Below are 23,784 nucleotides of genomic sequence, written 5' to 3' on the forward strand. Positions count from 1 at the left end.
CCCTAGCCGAACGGTTGCCCTGAAAGCCAGGGCCTGGAAGAAAGGGCTGCGAGGTCGGGGTCCAGGGTGCACGCGCGCACAAACGCCCTCTCCCACCCTCTGTGGCCACTCGGGTCGCCGCAGGGACGGCTCTGGAGGAGAGCCGCCGACCCGTGCTCGGGGACTTGCGGCGCAGCAGCATTTGGCGTCTGGCGCCTCCACCCTTGTTCCCAGGTGGTCGCTCAGGGATCCTCAGAGTCCTGGTACAGAAACGCTGATTTTAAAAATTAAATAAATCAAAACTGAAACGACGTCTGCGAATGTAATCATGAATGGTACCAAAATAGTAATTAAGTAATTTGTAGCCAATTATCAATTAGGCAAATCCTTTGGCTTAGGCTGGAGCTAACTCATGTCTCCACAGCTACTTCGCTGCTGGTGTGGTACCGTCCCCTCCCTCCCTTCAACTTCTTGGGAAAAGGCCTGGGGTGGTGTCGGATGGGCTCTTTGTGTCTACAGCCGGGGTCCAGGGGTCGTGGGCACTATTCCACTTTCTCCTTTAGGACCCTAGGTACCCGCGCCGCCCCCTGCCGGCTTCAGCCCCTACCGGAAACCCAGGAATGCAGATCCCCAAGCCTCCCCGAGGCCAGGAGCCGCTGCGCTCTGCTCTGGGACTTAAGATGGTCGCGGTTTCCGGGGTGGGCTCTGTGGGGGCCGGATCTGAACCCGACTGCGTCTGTCTCACAGGCTTTGCGCTGCAAATCCAGTGCTACCAGTGTGAAGAATTCCAGCTGAACAACGACTGCTCCTCCCCCGAGTTCATCGTCAACTGCACGGTGAACGTTCAAGACATGTGTCAGAAAGAAGTGATGGAACAAAGTGCCGGTAAGAGCCTGGCAGCCCTCCCCCACGCTCTTAAGCCTGGGCTGTGGGGTGGGAGTGAGGGGGCCATTAAGTAACAGGAGGAAAAAGGATTGACTTTGATTTAATACCCACACACCGGTTATCGCAGATTTACTTTTACAGTGCTGGGAAAATGAAGAGTTCCAAGTTACTTTAATCTCATTAGAGTTAATTACCAGGGCTTTCCCCCAAGGGTCTTGGGAGGGGAAATGCATTTAAATTAGTGGTTCTCCTCTTTTTATTTACTCCCTTCACCTCCCTATGCTAAAAGCTGATGGATGTGGAAAATATATGGCTAACTACCCTTGGCTTGGGCAACTAGACAGTAGCCTGTGAGCATTGTCAGCCTGAAATATGGAGCTAGTTGAAGTTCCCAGAGGTCAGAGCTTGAAAAATGTATTTTGTCATAGAGGCACACCATATTTCCTTGAAGAACACTACAGGATCTTTATTTAATTTTAGAACTAATGCATCAACTTCCAGGCACAAATTGCCAAGATCTTTCAAAGGAATGTCGTTCTCAGCCCTACCGGCTTAGCTGCTGGCTAGCTGAGAAGAGGGCCTGAGCATCCTGTGAGGAAAGGAGGGGTCTTGTGGGATAGCCCTCACTCCCTCTAGTTGACCAAGAGTCTTCTCACTGAGCTAGAATTTTCCAACCCTCCCCCTACTCCCTACTCCCTACTCCCTACTCCAGCTGTCTGTTCAAAAGTCAAAGTTCCCCAAATTATAATTGGAATTTTGGGAGAATAGGTAGAGCTGTTCCAAGGTCAAAACCATAAACACAGACCTTGCCATTATTGAAAAGATGGGAAATAGCATAACTTGATGGCTGATATTAAATGAACCAAAGCCCCCATTTCCCTTTAGTTCTGTGAACTGCCTGCAGAGCCTGGTGATTAGAACTGTTACATGATTCCCTTTACCCACTTGCAAGTCAACGCAAGGGCTCTAGTTTTAAAGCCAGCACCTTGGAAAAGTCGTTTCTTCTCAGAGAAGGGCCTGGAAACGTATTGCTATCTTCGTGGCTATTTGGAAAGCAGATGTTAGCTTGTCCCTGTGCTGTGCTGTGGTGTGGTGTGTGTGCAGTTGTAAGGGCTGTTTTTTATAGGTCATCATTTGTTGCCCCAAAATCACTCTTCTGGGAAGCCGTGAACATGCTTGCTCTGAAAGGGTAACTTGTCCGGAGAAATGCAGCAAGCATTATTTTGGCACATGGGATTTGGGCTATTAATCCCATTGGGCTATTAATACGAAACAAAACAAACTTCATGACCATTCTTTAGCTAAGATTGAAAGGGATAATTTGAACAAATTTTTTTTTCTACTTGTGTTTTTTTCCTACATTTTACCTGAGCAAAAAATTTGCTGCCCTTCTACTTACCAGAAGGACTGCTGTGATTTTAATCAGAATCACTGTTAACACTTTATTGTTATGTTCAAATATTTGCAGCTTTCTTGAGCCAGTAGTTTAGAGCCAGACAAAATGAGAATGTACTGTGGACACGTTAAGAACTTCTTCAGAGTCTGCAAGGTCACTGCTTAACTGGGTGTCATGTTCCATCACCTGGGATATGGTTGAGAAAGGAATGTAAGCTAAATTTGAGTTAGAAGAGGTCCTTTTTCTGGAGACATTTCTTTTTCTCTAAAAGTGTAACTAAGATGAGTACCACACACTCCATTTTCAAAGTGCTGTTTTTCATTGCTTCATTCTGTCCTCAAAACCACTCTGGAGAAGGAGCAGAGAAGGCATTTTAACTTCCATTTTACCCACAGGAACTTCAGCACAGACAGTCTTCAAGTGCCTGGCCTAAGGTCGTTTGTGTTCCGTAAGCTCAGACAAGGTGGGCACCTTGTCTCCAAGCCAGGGCGCTCTGGCCACAGGCCATAGGCCAACAGGTAGAGACAGAATCAAGTATAAGGCAGTTTCAGTTGTGAAGTTCAACAAACAGAAGCAGTTGATGAACTCAAAAGTTATGACGGGAAGGATGTTAGGTCTGGGTCTGTGCATGTGGAAGCAAGATATTCTAAGCCTAAACTCCATAGAAGCAAGCTAAATGAATCTGTTTCTGCATCAAAAGAGCCATGTCCAAGAGAGTTCATACCTCCATGGCACTTCCATTTTTATGTCCATGCACTGAGAGACCAAATTAATTCTTTGCCAACAAGGATAGAGAGCAAACCTAAAACTCTGATCGAGTGACCACAATTGTAGTATAATCATCATAGTAACAAGAGCTAACTCTTGTTCTGTGCCCGGGCATCTGGCTCTTTTCTGGGGGTTGTACATGTAGTATCTCACAAAATCTGGTGGTCCTCTTTCAAGATCTGGTTTGCTCATGCCACAGCCAGTCAGCATGTAATTCTATTACATGGTCAACATCTCCACTCCAGAGAAAATAATGCCTGTTAAATGATGCTATTAAGAATTGAAGTCAGAATTTCTTTTAAGTTTGATCAATAATATATGTTGTACTGAGAATCTCAGCACACTAGAGCTGAAAGAGCCCAGTAACTCCTAAAGATACATGTTAGAATCTTGCTGGGAGTTTTGGTTCAGCTCCACATGCCTGGATTCCCACTTAAAGAAGCCCATTTCATAAATCTGTAGTATATCTGGCCATGGGTCTTTTACAAACTTCCCAGTGATTCTGGGGTGACCCAAGTTGAGAACTGATTTGGACAAACGTTTTTGTGTTTTAATGGAAGAAAACAAGGTCCAGAAAAATTAGATGCTTGGTCCAAGTTGACCAGTCAACTGTTACTAAGAGGCACTTGAAGCCTGCTTCCTTTGCAGTAATACCACACAGCCAGCATGTCGTAAAATATCCTGCCAGGTCTGCCTGAAAAGATAGCCCAGGCAAAGTTCAAAGGGTTTAGACCATTTTTCATATCCACCAAGTTCACCTAACAGTCCAGGTAGACAGTCCATGAAGTGGATGTCAAAAGAATCTGAGAAATAACTCATGAGATTTTTAAGTTTGAGTGCTATGCAGACGGACATTTTTTATGGGTATAGAAAAACCAGGGCTTTAAATTGACTAAGAAAATTTAATGAACTAAGCCAGTCTGACATTAAGCAGTAATGAAAGGTGTTCTCCTTCCAAAAAAATACCAGCCATGCAATATGCGTCAGCCTTCGGTTTTCTAGACTAAGTCTGCAAACTCAGCTCTTACGAATTTCAAGGCATGTACATTTAATTTTCAATTGGGAAGTACATTTAAAATTAACCTTTACCTATTCCCCAGAGTGACATTCCTATTAGGTTCCGAGATTATTACCCACCACTCTTTTTCCCTTTGGTCATTTTTGAAATAATAAGGCACTGGCTGTGGGGAAGGGAAGGTTTACTTCAGCTTCTTTCATTGTCCTTACTAATTGATATTTAAATGTTTGCATAACGAATGACTTGTTCTCACCAGCTCTGCACTTAATGAGTTGGTGTCTATTTACTAGCACCTTTGATAATGACATTTCTTTTGCTCTTGCTTGTCAATGCATTCTGCAAAATATTTGAAATATTGATTTCATTTCAGAATAGAAGCCCCCTCCAGTATGAATTTTTAAACCAGGGAATAAAGAATGTGAATTTGCATTTGTTTGACAGTGCAATCTTGTAATTAGAGTTTTTCCTCTTGACTAGATACAGTGAAAGGGGCATAATTTAATTTTTATAGACTAACCAATTTCTGCCCTTAGTAAAATATAGCTCTGTCAGTGAGCAAAATGTTACAGGTTCTCCTAAACCTTATTTAAAAGTTAAATGCAGTATATTGAGAGAAAGTTCATGGTCTGAATCAGTAACCTAATCGATCTTTTCACCCATCCTTTGCAACATGCATTAATCTATTTGTCTGTTTTGCAATACAAGAGTTACTGATTTATATGCCATGTTGCATCTACATTATGGCTGTGTAAGTAATGGCTGTTTTCCTTTTAGATTAGTTAGTTGCTCATTAAATTGGGAAGGGATGGCTTCATACTTTGGCTAGTTTAGTTTTATACCTTATTTTCTCATGAGCTAACTAAGGGATAATGAGGACTAGATGTCACAAAAATGCTTGATCATCCATCTTAGTAGAAAAAAGTGGAAAGTTAACCACAGCTTGTATTTTCTTGAGTCTATGCCTGCTTAATTTCCCTAAGATTTAAAATAATAGGCTCTAGTTTGACCTTGGGATGGTCTTGGCAGGAATGAGGCCCAGTGCTTCTATTCAGTTTTATGTCATAGCCCCTTTATTCCTCTATTATGTTATTTAAGATGAGTGCATGCACTCAAGCTCAAGTGCCTTTGCGCGCGCGCGCACACACACACACACACACACATACACACACCCCGGCATATATTCGTGTGTGTGGATATACCTTTCTATTTTTACCTGTATATATTTGCATACACCCACATAGGCAATGCTTGTAAGAAAAATGAAAATATTGAGTCATCCTTTACAGATAAAGATCATAAACTGTTTAATCCATGCTATGTTGTAGGCATGAAGAATATTTTCTAAGATTTTTTTCCCCCAGAATGACTTTGTTAGAAGCAGCAGGTGTCTCTGTTAATCTTCCAGTGTCCTCCATTTGCCCCTGTCTTTCATCCTCCCACCAGGCCTCTACTGTTAGCTTCTTTTTAGACATTCTATCTGCAGTCCTTAATTTCTCACTCTTAAACTCATTTTAAATTGATCAGAAGGGCTATGGAATATGCTCTATGAATAAAGTGAAAAAAACAAAACACCACATTCTATCTTTGTCAAAGGAGACTTCAGCAGGTTACAGAACTTTAAAATAAGGCCAGGCACAGTGGCTCATGTAATCCTAGCACTTTGGGAAACTGAGGCAGGCAGATCACCTGAGGTCGGGAGTTTGAGACGAGCCTGGCCAACATGGTGAAACCCCATCTCTACTAAAAATACAAAAAAATTAGCTGGATGTGGTGGCACATGCCTATAACCTAGATACTCAGGAGGCTGAGACATGGGAATTGCTTAAATCTGGGAGGTGGAGGTTACAGTGAGCTGAGATTATGCAACTGAACTCTAGCCTGGGCAACAGACTCAGACTCTGTCTCGAAATAAAATAATAAAAAATAAAAACTTTAAAAAAGATTTTTTTTGACATCCGAATCTATCTTCATACATTAATACCAGCTCTGTTAAAGGGTTTCCATGTCAACTTCAATGAAGTTGAGAATTAGGAAGGGATTCTATGCCGGAATGTTCACATCTCTACCTCCTTTCCTTTCCAGACACTAAAAGAACAACCACCTTGCTCTTCGAGGTAAAACATTTTGCCAAGCAGTTGACCACTTAGTTCTCAAGAAGCAACCATCTCTTCCATGTATCTTCTGAGGAAATATTCAGAGGGGGAATATCAAATGTCTTTCCCTCATACTCTCCTAGTGAGTGAAGTATTTGTTTATGTTAACTTTCCGGCTGAACAAGCAGCCAGTGCTGACCTCCCATCTCCATAGATGAAACATTTGAAGATTGATCCAGCTCTCCCATAACACTAATTCCTCCCACTACGATTGCCTGAAAGCTTCTGTCATTGATGGTTTTCCTAATGAGTTTAAACAGAGGCTTCAAAGCTAGGGCATTTTTCCCAAGTGAAAATGAAACGAAGTATGAAAACAAAACATACCATTTCCTTTGAACTTTGAAAAAGAAGTCTGCCTTCCTTATATGCTCCTGAAACAAAAAATCTGAATCTACAGCCTTTGAAAGAGTGTGGTCCCCTCCCTCCCTCCCTCCCTTCTTCCTTCCTTCCTTCCGAAAAGATTGGTCAACTTAGGTTCTAATGTCCAAACTAGGCAAAGGTTTGTTAGCACACTGTACAAAAGGACTCAACACCTCAACCCCTATTTTTTTTTAACTTGGCCAATGGAAGGTATATTCAGCTCCCTTAGGGGAGAGAACCCCCACGTTCTAGGTTCTTCCCGTTTGGCAACTTGAAAGATACTTAATATCCCAGCACTTAGCATCCTCCCTTGTAAAATGTAGAAACAGGCTGCCTGTTTTCCTATGAGATATAGCAAGAGAGTGAGAAATACAGTCAGTATAACTATCTTCAAGGAGCCAGGATGCTCACTAGGAGTTGCCCCATTCACTACCCACACCTGCCTCTGAAGGCTGGCCCAGATACGGTAGCACAGGTTACTTTGTACAATGTTTCTATATTTCTCAGAATGAGGGAGTCCTTGAATTCAGCCTTGAGTTCCTAACAGTAGCATCCTTATAGTTAGTTTAGAAGATTCTCAAATAGATAATATCCCCACCTGATAAGTCAGTGAATCTAAGACCCAGAAAAGTTGAGCAATTTGCTCAGGATCACACAGCCAGTGGGACAGGAATTCAGGTATCTTTCACTTCTCCAGTTTTTTTCCCCAATATGCCATTTTCTGTTTTTCCTCTTTTTTGTATTTTTAATAATTTTATTGAAATATAATTCACCCTTTAAAGTATACAATTCTGTGGTTTTTCGTATATTCACAGAGACGTGTAACTATCGCTACTAGTTCAAGAACGTTTTATCCCCCCAAAGAAGCTTTATATTATTAGCAGTCACTCCTCATTTTCCCCTTTTCCCAGCTCATGGGAACCACTAATCTACTTTCTGCTTTTATGGATTTGCCTATTCTGGACATTTGGTAAAAAGTGAAATCTCACACTGTGTGGCTTTTTGTGGCTGGCTGCTTTTGCTTAGGATGTTTTATGGCTCATCCATGCCACTTCCTACATTCATTCATTCATTCATTCATTCATTCGTTTATTTATTGACAGAGCCTTGCTCTGTTGCCAGGCTGGAGTGCAGTGGTGTGATCTTGGCTCACTGCAATCTCCGACTCCCTGGTTCAAGTGATTCTCCTGCCTCAGCTTCCTGAGTAGCTGGGATTATAGGCTCATGCTGCCAAGCCCAGCTAATTTTTGTATTTTTAGTAGAGACGGGGTTTCACCATGTTGGCCACAATGGTCTTGATCTCCTGACCTCGTAATCCACCTGCCTTGTGCTCCCAAAGTGCTGGGATTACAGGCATGAGCCACTGCACCCGGCCTATTTTTTTCTTCCATAGTTAGATGCATCCTTCCTCTTGCTGGGGCAGATTTCTGAAGAGAAAGCTCAGGTTTGGCAGATCCCTACCTTATGGAGTGGGATAGGATGAGATGGAATGGGATGCCGCATGGCTGTGAATCTTAGAACTCCACTGGCCAATTAGCCAATTTGCTGAATCGAACTAAAAACATGCGCCAAGACAAGCCATTCCAGTGAGCTTTCGGCAAAGGAACTGGTGTCAACCACATCTGCTTAGTGCCATGTACTGGACTGTCCATTCTTGGCCATCTATTATATAATTCATCTGTTTTCCCTTCAGAAGATCTTGAATTAGTTTCTTTTAACCACAAGAGTCCTCAAGATTGGCTATTCCTGATGCCCCTATCGATGATCCCAGATGCCCAGTCCCTCCTCTGGCCTCACTCTTAGGCCACAGCCCTAAAGAATCCCACACTTCTAGATTAGCTAGAAGAGACCCTAATCTATCTGGTCCATGCTTTCATTTTATAGAGGAGTAAGTACAGTGTGGTGCAGAAAATAGTTTTCTTTTCTGGGGGCTTAAGCATCTTGATAGGTCCATTTCTCTTTCTTCCCTTGAGAAGGCTTGAGGGTAGAGCAGGTGGAGAGAGGTTCTGGAGAAAGGTTTTGGTTCGGGAGATCAGATGCTGGCATGACTGGGTCATCTACAGTGAATACCATGTCCATGCACAAGTCTAGCTTTTCTCCCCCAAACCAAATCACTTGGTTACGGCCTTTGTGTAGGCAGAACTCCTTACTCATTTAACTGCGAGACATTTCTTCTCTGTTACTTTTTTCTAGAAGACTATGCTGGATCCTTCCTTGCTTTGTAGTTTTCCTGGTGGTAGAAGTGACTGTATTTCAGGGAGCTGGAACAAAGTTGCTGGTAGAAGACAATGTGTTTCCTGCCCTGGAAACACGGAAAGAGACCATATCTGTAACCTAGCAGCCTCAATCAAATCTGGAATGAATCAGCTGACAAATAAAAGAACTATGAGATGTGCCATTAATTCTTTCCGGAATTTGACTTGTGGCTACATTGTAATTCAGAAACTGTTTTCATAGGCCAGAGCTGTAGGGCATGTTCTCTTATTAATAAATTGCTTCCAATTTTCTGATTGCTTCCAACACTACAAAGCAAAGCAGGAGATGGACTGAATTAAGTGTTTTAGATAAGGTGAAACCATAGAGAGTTTGTAATAAATTGCCTTTTTAAAAGGATGTGTTTAAATAGAACAGAGCAGCAATGGCTCAAGCTGTTGATTTCAAGGGGTTTATGACTTTGCAAACCATGAGCAGGATCAGATGCAAACTTAATAAAGTGTTGTATTATTTTAAGGAAGTTGTGATACTTGGTCCAGTGCATTTCATTTCTCACTGGACATGGACAATAGCTTTTTATGTTTTTCTATTTCTTGGACTTCTTCGTGAGCACGCTGGAATGACTGGAGACAGTGCCGGAGGCGGGCAGCACCAGGCATGTGGCTCTCAGCCTGCCGTGGTCCATGCGTGCTGCACACGGGTTGAATATGAATGTGCAGAGCAGTTTGCGATGAGGCCTCCACAGAGTCCTCTTCAAACAGCATTAGCAGAAGCAGGTGTATTAAGTGATGCTGGGCAACGGGGTTTATGCACTGTTTTATTGCTTATGCAAAATCTAGCAAACCGCTTGGGTCTCCAGTAACTTCAGAGAACCTGTTCAGAAACAGCAAGAGCCTAGCGGGTTGACTAGATTGCCACCCAGCGAAGACATCCAAACTGGGAGTGCAAAGGGGTCTCAGCTTCAAAGCCAGCTCAAGATTCTCTCAAGAGTGCCTTCAGAGGGAAAGGCAGACAGGCAGACAGGCAGTAGGCGGGGCCACACCTGTGACTGATGAGTTAGTTAGCTTTCTCTGAGAGGCAGGATAACGTTCCACTCAGCCTGTCACTGACTGTTGCAAGGGAAAGAGGGATAAAGCAAGTCAGAAGGAGACATTCTGCATAAGAGTGGGTTAAGATCCAGAAACAATTTCATCTTTGTTCAGTGTTCTCCAGCCAGCAGTTCAGTTTGCCTGGCATCACATCCTCTTAGTATTTTAGAGTGTATTTTCCTAATCAAATTGAACCACAACTTCATTCACAGCTTTAATTTGCGTGTACAAGCATCCTGAAAGGATGCTGTTGGCCACCTCTCTCTCTCTCTCTACCTACTTCTAGCTTACCCTTCCTCTGCCTTACACAGACACACACACTCACTCACTCACTCACTGGTATGGAGACACCCAATAACTATTTGCTAACTGAGTATATTGAAGAAATCAAGTTTCAAGCTAAAACTGATAGATTTATCACCATGTCAAAATATTATAGCAAAAATGAAGGAGCTTAAATGTTTAGCATAAGAAGAAAAATAGAATAAAGACAAGTTGAATATACCTTTAACTTTTTAGTTAAACTAGAAATAGCTGACTAATGCCTATTAGTAACAGTTGTAAGGAACACTCTGAAATGTAATCCACCTCAGGTTTTATAGTTTTTTTGGTCAGCTTGCTTTTAAGGCTGATCTGGCTTTGCTTTGAATAGGAGTGTTTCCAGAAACACACACACACACACACACACACACACACCCTACAACACCAGCTTACATGGTGGTTGAGGAAACTGGAGGACCAGGTTACCGCTGGCCAATCCTCACCTGGAACTCTGCTACCCTGGGCGTTCAGCCTTGGTCATCAGCTCCCTTGGGAAGGAAGAAAATCCCCCCACATGGTTATATGCCCCCTCGTTCTCTCCCACACAGAAGATGCAAGTTACAAATTCACACAGGTATGTTCCACAAGACTCAGGCAGTTAGACTTTCAGCTGAAGGATGTACTTCTAAACCATTCAGTTTGGGCAAATTAAATCACAAAGGTTAATTTAAAAGCAAACAAACAAGTTTTGTTTTCACTCTCCTGCTGTCTGCTTTGCCCCTACACTCTTTCACTGGACTCTAAGAATTCAACTAATTGCTTGTATTCTTGCCCCCTTTGTTGAACATTATTAATTTCATTGTCATGATATTGACAAAACCTGGGTGTCTTTGCCTGAGTGGAAGGCCAAAGCAGCTATGGGTGAAACAGCTCCTAGGCCTCAAGCAGCATTTGCCATCCCTCCATCAGTCTCTGGGGCAATACTTCCTAACAGAATCAACCAGCTATTGCTGCTGCCACAGACCTTTCTGTTCTTGCCTCCACCCTAGACCTCGCTTCCTGTATCACATAAGAATGTTTTTGGATGCAAATAGCAGGGACATAAACCATAAAGACATTACTTGTTTATGTAACAAGATAGTCCACACAGGTGGTCTTGAGGTTGCTCCCACAGCCCAGTGGTGTCATAAAAACCTTCATCCTCGTTTAGTATCACCCATTGGAAGAAAAGACAAACACATATATAACAGATACTAACAAGTGTTGTTCTGAACTTTAGCACAAGATGTACATGACATTCTTGAATTCTGGTTCACTGAATGCTGAGATACAAGAGTATAACTAAATTTTAGTGTAAGGACATTTTCTACAGAAAATGTCATGTTCGTGGTGACAAATATAAGGGTGCTTTCGGTTAAATGCTTAGATGTTCTCAGTTCATTCCATCTGGAAGTTATGCCACCAGGGACTCTATTTTGCCTACATTTGGGTGAATTTGTATGCAAGAAACTGATTATGAACCTTTTGGCCCCCACTCTGTTAATCTTACCATTTGAGAACAATAATCAGAAGGACATCAAGGTTGAAAAGGCAACAGCACAGCTTCATAAATCATTGAAGGGCACTGTTAATACTGAGATAAAAAGTCATAAATATCCATTCCCCCAATCCACCATGGCAAACTGGAGAACAAAGACACCAGCTGGGGGAGAGCAAGTGACTACACAGAAACCTTCCTGCCTTAGAAAGTTATAAATGAGCAAAGAAATTCAAGTCTAATACAAGACTAAAGTGAAACCAACAATTGGCATCATACATTATGAGTTGGTTGCTTGCTATAATTAAGTTGACATCACTGGTTAACAGCCTTGAAAATTAAACTCACCAAAAAAATTTGAAAAACGTAATCAAAGTCCTCTGAATAATGAACTTAACACATTCCTGTTACAAGGAAAACAAATGTGTTCTTGGAGTATCTTGTTTCATATCTGTTTCACTGTTGATGTGGCTGTTGTTGTAACCAACACATTATTTTTACCGTTAGGGATCATTGCAACCCCTTAATATGATTCAGAATTTCCGGTTCTACCAGCTAGGCCAAGATGGGCTCAACATCAGTATGGATATGCAGTGTACAACTTGGCACTTCCTTCCCCTTTCCTTTTTAAAATGAGTTGTTAGCATTCTTGTTTGCTTCCTGTGGCCATCCGCAGCTCAAATGGAGGGGCCTTTTTGGCCTTTAAAATATTCGCACCCACGGCAAAGGAAAAGTACTTAAGAGACAGAGCACACAATTGTCCAGGAAAGAACTACCTTTTCGATCTTCTCTCTTTGTTCCTGATAAACGGTGCCATCATGGCAGTAATGAGGCACACGTAGAGATAAGCCTCTACTTCCCAAGTTGTCTCCATTAGAATGCAGAGAATGTCAGAATTCCTTGTGCAGTGTTCTTTCAAGAGAAAAAAAATACTGGGATGCAGATTGAAGATCTTTTTTCTTGCAGTTTCTTTCAGAGCTCAGTGAAAATGCTTATAGTTCATTCCAATTACCCATTCCCAAGCATTTTTCTTGAGGAACTGTTTCTAGTCCTGCATAGAACATTTATTGTGATGTAATCGTAGCTATGGTGCAGTAAGTGTTGGTTATTTTTCCAGTAGGGAAAGATTAGTCTCACTTCCAAACAGGCATTCACACAAGTAGCAGTTTGCTGTAAAAGTTTGACTTTAAAGCTAAATTGCATAACGTCGGTAAAAAGTAATGGACTATTTAAAGGCTCTGTTTGGAAATTTCTGTCTTTGTACCAGCGAAAAAGAGCAGAAGCAAAAAAAACTATTAGAAAAGATAAATGCAGAATGGTCCACAGAGAGGAAAGAACTCAGGCTCCATGCCTCTGTTTTTACAACTATTGGGGCAGAGGTTAAAGTGAAAAAACTGGAAAAATAATTCATTTCAAAAGCATGCTTGTTGCAAGCCATTTGTGATAGAATTGTAGCTTCAAACTCTCTGGGACTTCCCAAAGTTGTATGTACATCTGTAGGGGAGTGGAGGGGAGTAACAGATCCTCTTTTGGCCTCAATAAAACCAAGAGGCTCAAGACCTCCAGCAGAAAAAAAAATGTTCAGTGGTGACTTTCTGTGATCCTCAAGGTCCAGCAGCTATTTGTAGGAGAAGATTTATTTAGAAAATGCTTCTCAACCCCCCAGAGAATCATGGCTTTAGAATTAAGTTCTAAGATACTGTGCAAACTGGGACAAATGGCACCTACTGGGGTCTGAGTGCCCAATGGTTATCAACCTTCTTTCTCACCCAGATTCTAAGCAAATTAAGAAATAAAACAAGGAACAAGGCAGATGACTGAAATAATCACCATTGTTACTGAGAAAGGCTAAGTTGGAGGGAATAACTTTGGGATGGGAGTCAAATGAGCTTTCAAATTGGCATCTCCAAATCGGCTGGTTGATCTAGTCACAGACAAGGCCAGATATGGTTAGTTTCTTGCCCTGAGAAGTAGGGCAGAATACCTGTTTGCTGTGACTCACTCACTTCCAAGAAGGAAGAGAAAAGGGACGAGCAGTATGTGCCCCAGTCTGTTCTTTCCAAATTTACCAATCAGATATGTCACTTCACCTCCATCAGGGCACAGAAAATTTAAAAGGGAGGGAGGCCAGGAGTCACAGTAATTGAGTTCCTTTTACATGGATGGACATTGAAACTGAAGGAAAAACATTCCTTCAGTAATAAGCTCTTCCCATCACAATGAAAACCAGTCATTATCACCAATGGTGATGGTTTAGATCTCATCTGCCTTGTTCCTTGTTCTATTTCTTTTTTTAAAATGTATTTATTTTACTTTAGGTGCATACTATATCTGGCATTTCTCCCCATGTTATCCCTCCCCACCCTCCCCATCCCCCACTGTCTCTCCCCTACCCCCCCAACTGCCCCCAGTGTGTGATGCTCCTCTCCCTGAGTCCATGTGTTCTCATTGTTCAACAACCCACCTATGAGTGAGAACATATGGTTTGGCTTTCTGTTCTTGTGTCAGTTTGCTGAGAATGATGGTTTCTAGATTCACCCAAGTCCCTACAAAGGACACGAACTCATCATTTTTTATGGCTGCATAGTATTCCATGGTTTATATGTACCACATTTTCCTTGTCCAGTCTATCATCGATGGGCATTTGGGTTGGTTCCAGGTCTTTGCTATTGTACACAGGGCTGCAATGAACATACATATGCATGTTTCTTTATAGTAGAACGATTTATAGTTCTTTGGGTATATACCCAGTGATGGGATTGCTGGATCAAATGGAATTTCTATTTCTAGATCCTTGAGAAATCACCACAATGTCTTCCACAATGGTTGAACTAATCTACGCTCCCACCAACTGTGTAAGAGTGTTCTTATTTCTCCACATCCTTTCCAGCATCTGTTGTCTCAGATTTTTTAATGATTGCCATTTTAACTGACGTGAGATGGTATCTCAGTGTGGTTTTGATTTGCATTTCTCTAATGACCAGTGATGATGAGTATTTTTTATGTTTATTGGCCTCATATATGTCTTCTTTTGAAAAGTGTCTGTTCATATCCTTCACCCACTTTTGAATGGGGTTGTTTTTTTCTTGTAAAATCTGTTTTAGTTCTTTGTAGATTCTGGATATTAGCCCTTTGTCAGATGGGTAGATTGCAAAAATTTTTTCCCATTCTGTTGGCTGCTGATTCACTCTAATGATGGTTTCTTTTGCTGTACAAAAGCTCTGGAGTTTAATTAGATCCCATTTGTCTATCTGGGCTTTTATTGCCAATGCTTCTGGTGTTTTAGTCATGAAGTCCTTGCCTATGCCTATGTCCTGGATGGTTTTGCCTATGTTTTCTCCCAGTGATTTTATGGTGTTAGGTTTTATGTTTAAATCTTCAATCCCTCTGGAGTTAATTTGAGTGTAAGGTGACAGGGGTCCAGTTTCTGCTTTCTGCACATGGCTAGCCAGTTTTCCCAACACAATTTATTAAACATAGAGTCCTTTCCACATTGCTTGCTTTTGTCAGGTTTGTCAAAGATCAGATGGTTGTAGATGTGTGGTGTTTCTTGTGGGATCTCTGTTCTGTTCCATTGGTCTGTGTCTCTGTTTTGGTAACAGTACCATGCTGTTTTGATTACTGTAGCCTTATAGTATAGTTTGAAGTCTGGCAGTGTGATGCCTCTGGCTTTGTTCTTTTTGCTTAGGATTGTCTTGGCTATGTGGGGTCTCTTGTGGTTTCATATGAAGTTTAAAGTGATTTGTTCCAGTTCTATGAAGAAGGTCATTGGTAGCTTGATGGGGATAGCATTGAATCTATAAATTACTTTGGGCAGTATGGCCATTTTCATGATACTGATTCTTCCTAACCATGAACATGGAATGTTTCTCCATCTGTTTGTGTCCTCTCTTATTTCATTGAGCAGTGCTTTATAATTCTCCTTGAAGAGGTCCTTTACGTCCTTTGTTAGTTGTGTTCCTAGGTATTTTATTCTCTTTGTAGCAATTGTGAATGGCAGTTCGCTCTTGACTTGGCTCTCTGTTTGTCTGTTATTGGTATATAGGAATGCTTGTGATTTCTGCACATTGATTTTGTATCCTGAGACTTTGCTGAAGTTGCTTATCAGTTTGAAAAGATTTTGGGCTAAGACAATGGGGTCTTCTAGAAATACAATCATGTCATCTGCAAACAGAGACAGTTTGACTTCCTCCTTTCCTAATTGAATACGCTTTATTTCTTTTTCTTGCCTGATTGCTCTGGCTAGAACTTCCAATAGTATGTAGAATAGGAGTGGTGAGAGAGGGCATCCTTGTCTAGTGCCAGATTTCCAAGGAAATTCTTGCAGCTTTTGCCCATTCAGTATGATATTGGCTGTAGGTTTGTCATATATAGCTTTTATCATTTTGTGATACGTTTCATCAATACCTAGTTTGAGAGTTTTTAGCATGAACGACTGTTGAATTTTATCAAAGGCCTTCTCTGCATCTATTGAGATAATCATGTGGTTTTTGTCTTTGGTTCTGTTTATGTGATGGATTACATTTATGGATTTGCATATGTTGAACCAGCCTTTCATCTCTGGGATGAAGCCTACTTGGTCATGATGAATAAGCTTCTTGATGTGCTGTTGCAATCGGTTTGCCAGTATTTTATTGAAGATTTTTGTGTCAATGTTCATCAAGGATATTGGCCCGAAGTTTTCTTATTTGGTTGAGTCTCTGCCTCATTTTGGTATCAGGATGATGTTGGTCTCATAAAATGGGTTGGGGAGGATTCCCTCCTTTTTTATTGTTTGATACATTTTCAGAAGGAATAGAACCAGCTCTTCTTTGTACCTCTGATAGAATACAGCTGTGAATACATCTGGACCTGGACTTTTTTTGGTTGGTAGGCTATTGATTGCTGCCTCTACTTCAGCTGTTGTTATTGGTCTATTCAGGGTTTCAACTTCTTCCTGGTTTAGTCTTGGTAGAGTACAAGTGTCTAGGAATTTATCCATTTCTTCCTGGTTTACTGGTTTATGTGAATAGAGCTGTTTGTAGTAATCTCTGATGGTAGTTTGTATTTCTGTGGGATCAGTGGTGATATCCCCTTGATCATTTTTTATTGCATCTATTTGATTCTTCTCCCTTTTTTATTAATCTGGCTAGTGGTCTATTTTGTTGGTCTTTTCAAAACACCAGCTACTGGATTTATTGCTTTTTTTGAAGGGTTTTTTGTGTCTCTATCTCCTTCAGTTCTGCTCAGATCTTCGTTATTTCTTATCTTCTGCTAGCTTTTGAGTTTTTTTTGATCTTGCTCCTCTAGCTCTTTCAATTTTGACGATAGGGTGTCGATTTTAGATCTTTCCTCTCTTCTCTGGTGGGCCATTATTGCTATAAAATAATTCCCTCTAGACCTGCTTTAAAGGTGTCCCAGAGATTCTGTTAAGTTGTGTCTTCATTCTGGTTGGTTTTGAAGAACATCTTTATTTCTGCCTTCATTTCATTGTTTACCCAGTCAACACTCAGAAGCAAGTTGTTCAGTTTCCAAGTGGTTGTGCAGGTTTGAGTGTGTTTCTTGATCCTGAGTTCTAGTCTGATTGCGCTGTGTCTGATAGACTGTTATGATTTCTGTTCTTTTGCATTTGCTGAGGAGTGATTTGCTTCCAATGATGTGGTCAATTTTAGAGTAAGTGCAATGTGGTGCTGAGAAAAATGTATATTCTGTGGATTTGGGGTGGAGCGTTCTGTATATGCCTATTAGGTCCGCTTGGTCCAGCTCTGCATTCAAGCCTTGGATATCCTTTTTAATTTTATGTTTCATTGATCTGTCTAATATTGACGGTGGAGTGTTAAAGTCTCCCACTATTATTGTGTGGGAGTCTAAATCTCATTTTAGGTCGTTAAGAACTTGCTTTATGTGTCTGGATGCTCCTGTATTGGGGGGCGTATATATTTAGGATAGTTAGCTCTTCCTGTTGGATTGATCATTTTACCATTATGTAGTGTCCTTCTTTGTCTCTTTTGATCTCTGTTGGTTTGAAGTCCATTTTATCAGAGACTAGAATTGCATCCCCTACTTTTTTTTGTTCTCCATTTGCTTGGTAAATCTTCTTCCATCCCTTTATTTTGAGTCTATGTGTGCCTTTGTATGTGAGATGGGTTTCCTGAATAGAGCACACTGATGGGTTCTGACTTTTTATCCAGTTTGCCAGTCTGTGTCTTTTGATTGGGCATTTAGGCTATTTACATTCAATGTTAATATTATTATATGTGAATTTGATCCTGACATTTTGCTACTGGCTGGTTTTCTTTCCCATTAGTTGACTCATTTTCTTCACTGCATTTTTTGTTTTTGCCACCTGGTTTGCTTTTGCAGTGACTGGTACTTTCCATGCTTAGTGTTTCTTTCAGGAGCTCTGGTAGGACAGGTCTGGTGGTGACAAAATCTCTCAATGAGTGCTTGTCCATAAAGGATTTTATTTCTCCTTCACTTACAAAGCTTAGTTTGGCTGGATATGAGGTGCTGGGTTGGAAGTTCTTTTCTTTAAGGATGTTGAATACTGGCCCTCACTCTCTTCTGGCTTGTAGAGTTTCTGCTGAGAGATCTGCTGTGAGTCTGATTGGCTTCCCTCTGTGGGTGACCTGACCTTTCTCTCTGGCTGCCCTTAGCATTTTTTCCTTCATTTCAACCCTGGTGAATCTGAGGATTATGTGCCTTGGGATTGCTCTTCTTGAGGAATATCTTTGTGGAGTTCTCTGTATTTCTTGAATTTGAAATTTGGAATGCCTTGCTAGGCTTGGGAAGTTCTCCTGGATAATATCCTGGAGCGTGTTTTCCAGCTTGGATTCATTCTCCCCATCATTCAGGTACACCAATCAAGCATAGATAAGGGCTTTTCACATAATCCCATATTTCTTGGAGGCTTTGTTCATTTCTTTTCACTCTTTTTTTCTCTTGTCTTGCCTTCTCTTTTTATTTCATTGAGTTGATCTTCAATCTCTGATATCCTTTCTTCTGCTTGATCAATTCAGCTATTAAAACTTGTGTTTGCTTCACATAGTTCTTGTGCTATGTTTTTCAACTCCATCAAGTCATTTATGTTCTTCTCTAAGCTGGTTATTCTAGTTAGCATTTGGTCTAACCTTTTTTCAAGGTATTTGGTTTCTTTGCATTGAGTTAGAACATGTTCCTTTAGCTCAGAAAAATTTGCTATTATCCACCTTCTGAAGCCTGTTTCTGTCAATTCGTTGCATTCCTCGGTCAAGTTGTGATCCTGTGTTGTTGAAGAGTTGTTATCCCCTGAAGGAGAAGAGGTGTTCTGGTCTTTGATGGTTTCATCTTTTTTGTGCTGCTTTTTTCCCCATCTTTGTGGATTTACTTGGCTGTGGTGTCAGAGAGCTGCTTGATGAGGTCACTTGTCTGCCTGTGGAGGTGCTAAGGGATTCCTGCAGGTTACTAGGGAAGCTTCCTGTGTCTTTTTTGTTTATACTGGGAGATTAGGCCCACCTCTTCCATTGACCTGCAGGAGCAGCTGGATTGTCAAGAACTTGGTTCCCTTGCTATGTAGGCTTCTTGTGTTTTTTGTTTAAACATGTAGCTCAGTCCCACCCCTTTAGTGATGGGTTGTGCCCTTCCTCCACTGGGCTGGATCATTCAGCGTTCATCTCAGACTGTGGCACTGGCTGTGCAACCCACTAGAGTCAGAGCTTCTTCCCTCTGGGGTTTGTGGGGGAGGGGAGGGACCTGCCCAGCTGCGCCCAGCCGCACCAGGCCATCTCCCCCTTTCAGTTTCCTCTCTCTCTGGTCATGGGGTAGGGGCCCACTCAGCTGCTCCTACTTACAGTTCCCTCTCTCTCTGGGTTGGGGGAGGGGGCGATTGCTCAGTCCACAGGCTCTTATTCAACTCCTTGCTTGTAATTCCCGGTGCTGGTGCTTGACTGGCAAAGATCCCCCATTCTGTGTATTGCTGAGGCTTTGGGGGAAGCGCTGTATCTGGTCCGGAGCGCCAGAGGGGGAGCCTCCGACTCGCCAGTCAGATGCACTTTCTGGGTGAAGTAGCACCCCTCCCCACCTCAGTCTGCCCTGTGAGTGGGCTTTATTCACCCTTGGACCAGACCCGTTGAAATGCACCTGTACCTCAGTTGGAGCTAGGAGATCTCTGGATTTCTGCATCTCTTGCTGGGTGTTGTATGCTGGAGTTGTGTCTAATTGGCCATCTTGGATATTCTCTCCAGAATCCCTTGTTCTGTGTCTTAATTTGCTTAGACTCTGGGTGAGAAAGAGGTTCCTAGCCCTTTGAGGCAAGAATTAAGCAGTTAAATTGCATGGATGTTTGGGGCTATATGTCTGTCACCTACACACAGACTATACCCTCAACCTATTACTCATCGGCATGGGAGTGGACAAGCATGTTTCAGTGAAGCATTTGTTGGGGGAACGTGTAGCACAGAAAGAACATGTAGATTTTGCCCACATTCATACCAATGTGTGTGTGTGTGGTATTTTTGTTGGTGGTGGTTTTTTTTTTTTTTTTTTTGAGATAGGGTCACCCTCTGTCACCTAGGCTGGGGTGCAGTGGAACAATTTCAGCTCACTGCAACGTCTGTCTTCCAGGCTCAAGTGATCCTCCCACTAAGCCTCCCGAGTAGTTGGGACCACAAGCAAGCACCACCATGCCAAGCTCAGTGTCTTCTTTTTAAATGTTGAATGTGGAAATAATTTGAGACTTATAGAAAAGTTGCAAAACTAGTGCAGAGTTTCTTTCTATATACCCTTCCCCCCATCTTTGGCTAATGTTAACCTGCATAACCACAGTATAATGATCAAGGCTGAGAAATTAACATTGGTGCAGTACTGTTAATGAAAACATGCTTTGTTTTGAGATTCCCACAGTTTTGCCCTTTTCTGTTCCAAGATCCTGTCCAGGATCCCACATTGCATTTCATTATCCTGTCTCCTTCTTCTCTAACCTCTGACAGTGCATCATTCATTCTGTGTCTTTTGTGATCTCGAGACCTTTGAAGAGGACTGGTCAGGATTTTTGTACACACAGTCCCTCAGTTTGGGATTGTTTGCTGTTTTCTCATGATCAGATAGAGGTTTTGCATTTTTGACAAGAATCCTTAGAAGAGATGCACCCTTCTCAGTGCGCTGTAGCAAGGGTGCATGCTGTCAATGTCTTATTACTGTTAACTTTATCAGTACTACTTACTGATACATACTTACTACTGTTAACTTACATCACTTTTGATTCAGATGGTATCTGCTGGGTTTTTCTATGGTAAATTTGCTATTTTTTCTTTAGTAATTAATAACCTGAGGGAGATATTTTGAAACCATATAATTACACGGTTTCTTTTCAAACTTTGGCCAATAATTTCAGCATCTGTTGGTGGATCTGTCCCACATCAATTATGACTGTGGTGTTCTAATCCTAATTTCTATTTCCCTCATTCCTTCTGCAGTGGTTAACTGGAATCCTTCTGCAAGAAAGGGCTGTCTCTTCTGCACATATTTCTTCATTCACTTATGTATGTCAGCATGAACTCATGGGTATTCATTCTGTTCAGTGGTTATAATCTAATACTATGATTATTTATTTTCTTGCTCAGATTTCTCCAGCTCTGTCCACTGGAAAGTTAGAAAGTCCAACCAAAAGCTCCAACTTTGCCGACTTCAGCTTTTCCCACTGGGTCATTGGTTGAAAAAGGCAAACTGAGGCTTATAGAAGTTAAGTGTATTATCCAAGGAAGTGGCTCAGGGAGAATTCCAGTCCAGGTGTGTTGGATACCAGAGTTCATGTTCTTTCCACAGGGTAAGAAATTATTTCAGAATTAGAATGAAATATGGACATGATCTTCTTTAGTTTCCTCCATCCTATTAGGTAGATGAGGATATACTTAATGATAAGGCCATTAAAGGAGAGTATCATGGCTTCTGGAAACTCCAGAGCTTGGTGAAAGAAGTTAATAGAAGACCCTGATCTTCAAGCACATATCTTTACATTATAACATTGTCAGTAATTCTTCTCCAGTCATCTTCATGATAAAGCTATTAACAATTTCAGTTTTATTATGGAAACTTCCATTGCTTACTTTATGACCAAATATCATATGGATTTGTGAACTATGAATGGAATTTTATTTAAAGGCATCATTTCAACAGGTCAAAAAATAATTTATTAAAGGAAGAATGTAGTAAGTGACATGGCCATTTCAACTACCAGATGATCTCTTTGGCAACAAACATTTGAAAATGGTATTTCTAAAAAAAACAAAATCATTGATATTTTTTCTTCTCATTGTCAAGTATTATGTTTTGAAGAATATGTATAAAACCATAACATTTCTGAAACTACAAGGAGACAATTATGATTAAGCCCAGAGAGGGAAAAAGTTACCACATTAACAACATTCATCCCGTGCACTAAAAGGCTCCTCTGCTTCTTGAAAGCAGAAAATAAGAGAACGCTGGAGCCCAAGCAACACTGCATCTACCATGGTTAAAATGTGGACATAACAGGAAATATAACCTACTGAAACTCTCATTTTAGAGTCCTCTTACCAAAATGAGGTTGCTCTGGTTTATGTTGGAGGCACTCCTAAAGGTAGCCTCACTGACACAGAGCCTCATTGCGGTGGGGAGAGGGTCCTGTACGGGTTTCCCTGCAGGGTTTTGGCTTTAAATAGAACAGCACCTAAAACACCTAACTGCTAGTTTTACTCAGCAGGCCTGTATCCTGCCCACACTGGAAGCAGCCCTCAGATGCCAGCTCCAGCTTCATCTTCTGTTTGCCCCTCAAACTGAGTTGTGTCCCCTGCTAGAATGTAGCCCCTCTCTGTTACCGTAGATTCCAAGCCAACTGCAGCGTTTGGGTCTGCTATGAAGGGCAGCCTTTCTGTAGAGACAGTTCAATTTTAAAACATTTTAAAATATGTAGATAAGGTTCTGCAGATCCTACCAAGGCCTTTGATAAAGTAGACTTGACATACATGGAACTTAGAGACCGTTTTAATGTTCTTTCAAGAGCAAATGTTCTGAATGTGGTGGCTTTTCTCATGTGACTGCAGAGGAAAGATTGGGTGGAAGGATCGATTTCATAATGTAAAGGTGATCGGATTTTGATAGAATAGAACAGAGATCAGCAAACTACAGCCCTGGGCCAGATCTGGCCCACTGCCTGTGCTGTGACTGAATTCTGTTGCCCTCCCAAAATTCATGTGTTGCAGTCCTAATCCCCAATGTGATGGTATTTGGAGATGGGGCCTTGGGAGATAATTAGGGATAGATGAGATCATGAGAACAGGGCCGTGGCCTGATGGAATCAGGATCTTTATAAAAGAGGGAGATTGATCTGGAGAGAGAGGGTGAGCTCACTCTCTGTGCACACACACAGGAAAGGCCATGTGAGGACGCAGACAGAAGAGGACCACCCACAAGCAAGAGAGCTTTCACCAGAAACCAAATTTCCTGGAATGTTGATTTTGAATTTGCAGCCTCTAGAACCATGAGAAAATTCATTTCTGTTGATTAATCCACACAGTCTGTGGTATTTTGGTGTGGCAGCCGTTGCAGACTAATAAAGTGTATTTCTGTAAATAAAGTTTTACAGACATAAAGTTGAAGCAGCCATAGATAGTCCATCAACAAATGGGTGTGGCTGTGTTGCCACAAATGCCAACAAATGGGTGTGGCAACACAGCCACGCCCATCCTGTTGATGTACTGTCTATGGCTGCTTCAAAGAAACAGTATCAGAATTCAGTGATTGCATTCTGACAGAGAGCCTTTGGGCTGCAGAGACCAAAATGTTTACTGTCTACCCCTTTACCAAAAATGTGTGCCCTCCCCTGGAATAGAAAGTTACTGTATACACTGTAGGTTTTGAACATGAAAAGCCACCCCCGTGGGATATTAAAGGACCAAAGGCAGGAAACCACCTTAGTGCACATTAGCCCAACTAGCATTGTCACCTGCAGGGGTGTCCTGGACTTCTCACCTGGTCACCTCACCTGTGAGCTCAGTTGTGTACAATGAACATGTATGCCCTTGATAGTTGAGTCTTTCGAAGGCAGGTACATGGGGGAAGCCTGTCCTCTAAGGGGGCTGATACCACAGGTCAGTTGTGACAATGGGGTAGAAAGGAAATGAATGTAATGA

At 41.7% G+C, this 23,784-nt stretch overlaps 1 protein-coding gene across 2 annotated transcripts in view; it reads left to right on the plus strand.

The window, feature by feature from the left end:
- The window catches only part of LYPD1 (LY6/PLAUR domain containing 1), a 34,034-nt gene that overhangs the window by 940 nt on the left and 9,310 nt on the right, over nt 1-23,784 (plus strand). For both annotated transcript variants that reach the window (XM_008999000.5, XM_002749506.6), the window contains one exon: nt 727-864. In XM_008999000.5, coding sequence (XP_008997248.4) covers nt 727-864 — 138 coding nt within the window. The remainder of the gene's footprint in view (nt 1-726; nt 865-23,784) is intronic.

Source organism: Callithrix jacchus, chromosome 6 (assembly GCF_049354715.1).
Source record: "Callithrix jacchus isolate 240 chromosome 6, calJac240_pri, whole genome shotgun sequence".
Classification (NCBI taxonomy): Eukaryota; Metazoa; Chordata; class Mammalia; order Primates; family Cebidae; genus Callithrix; species Callithrix jacchus.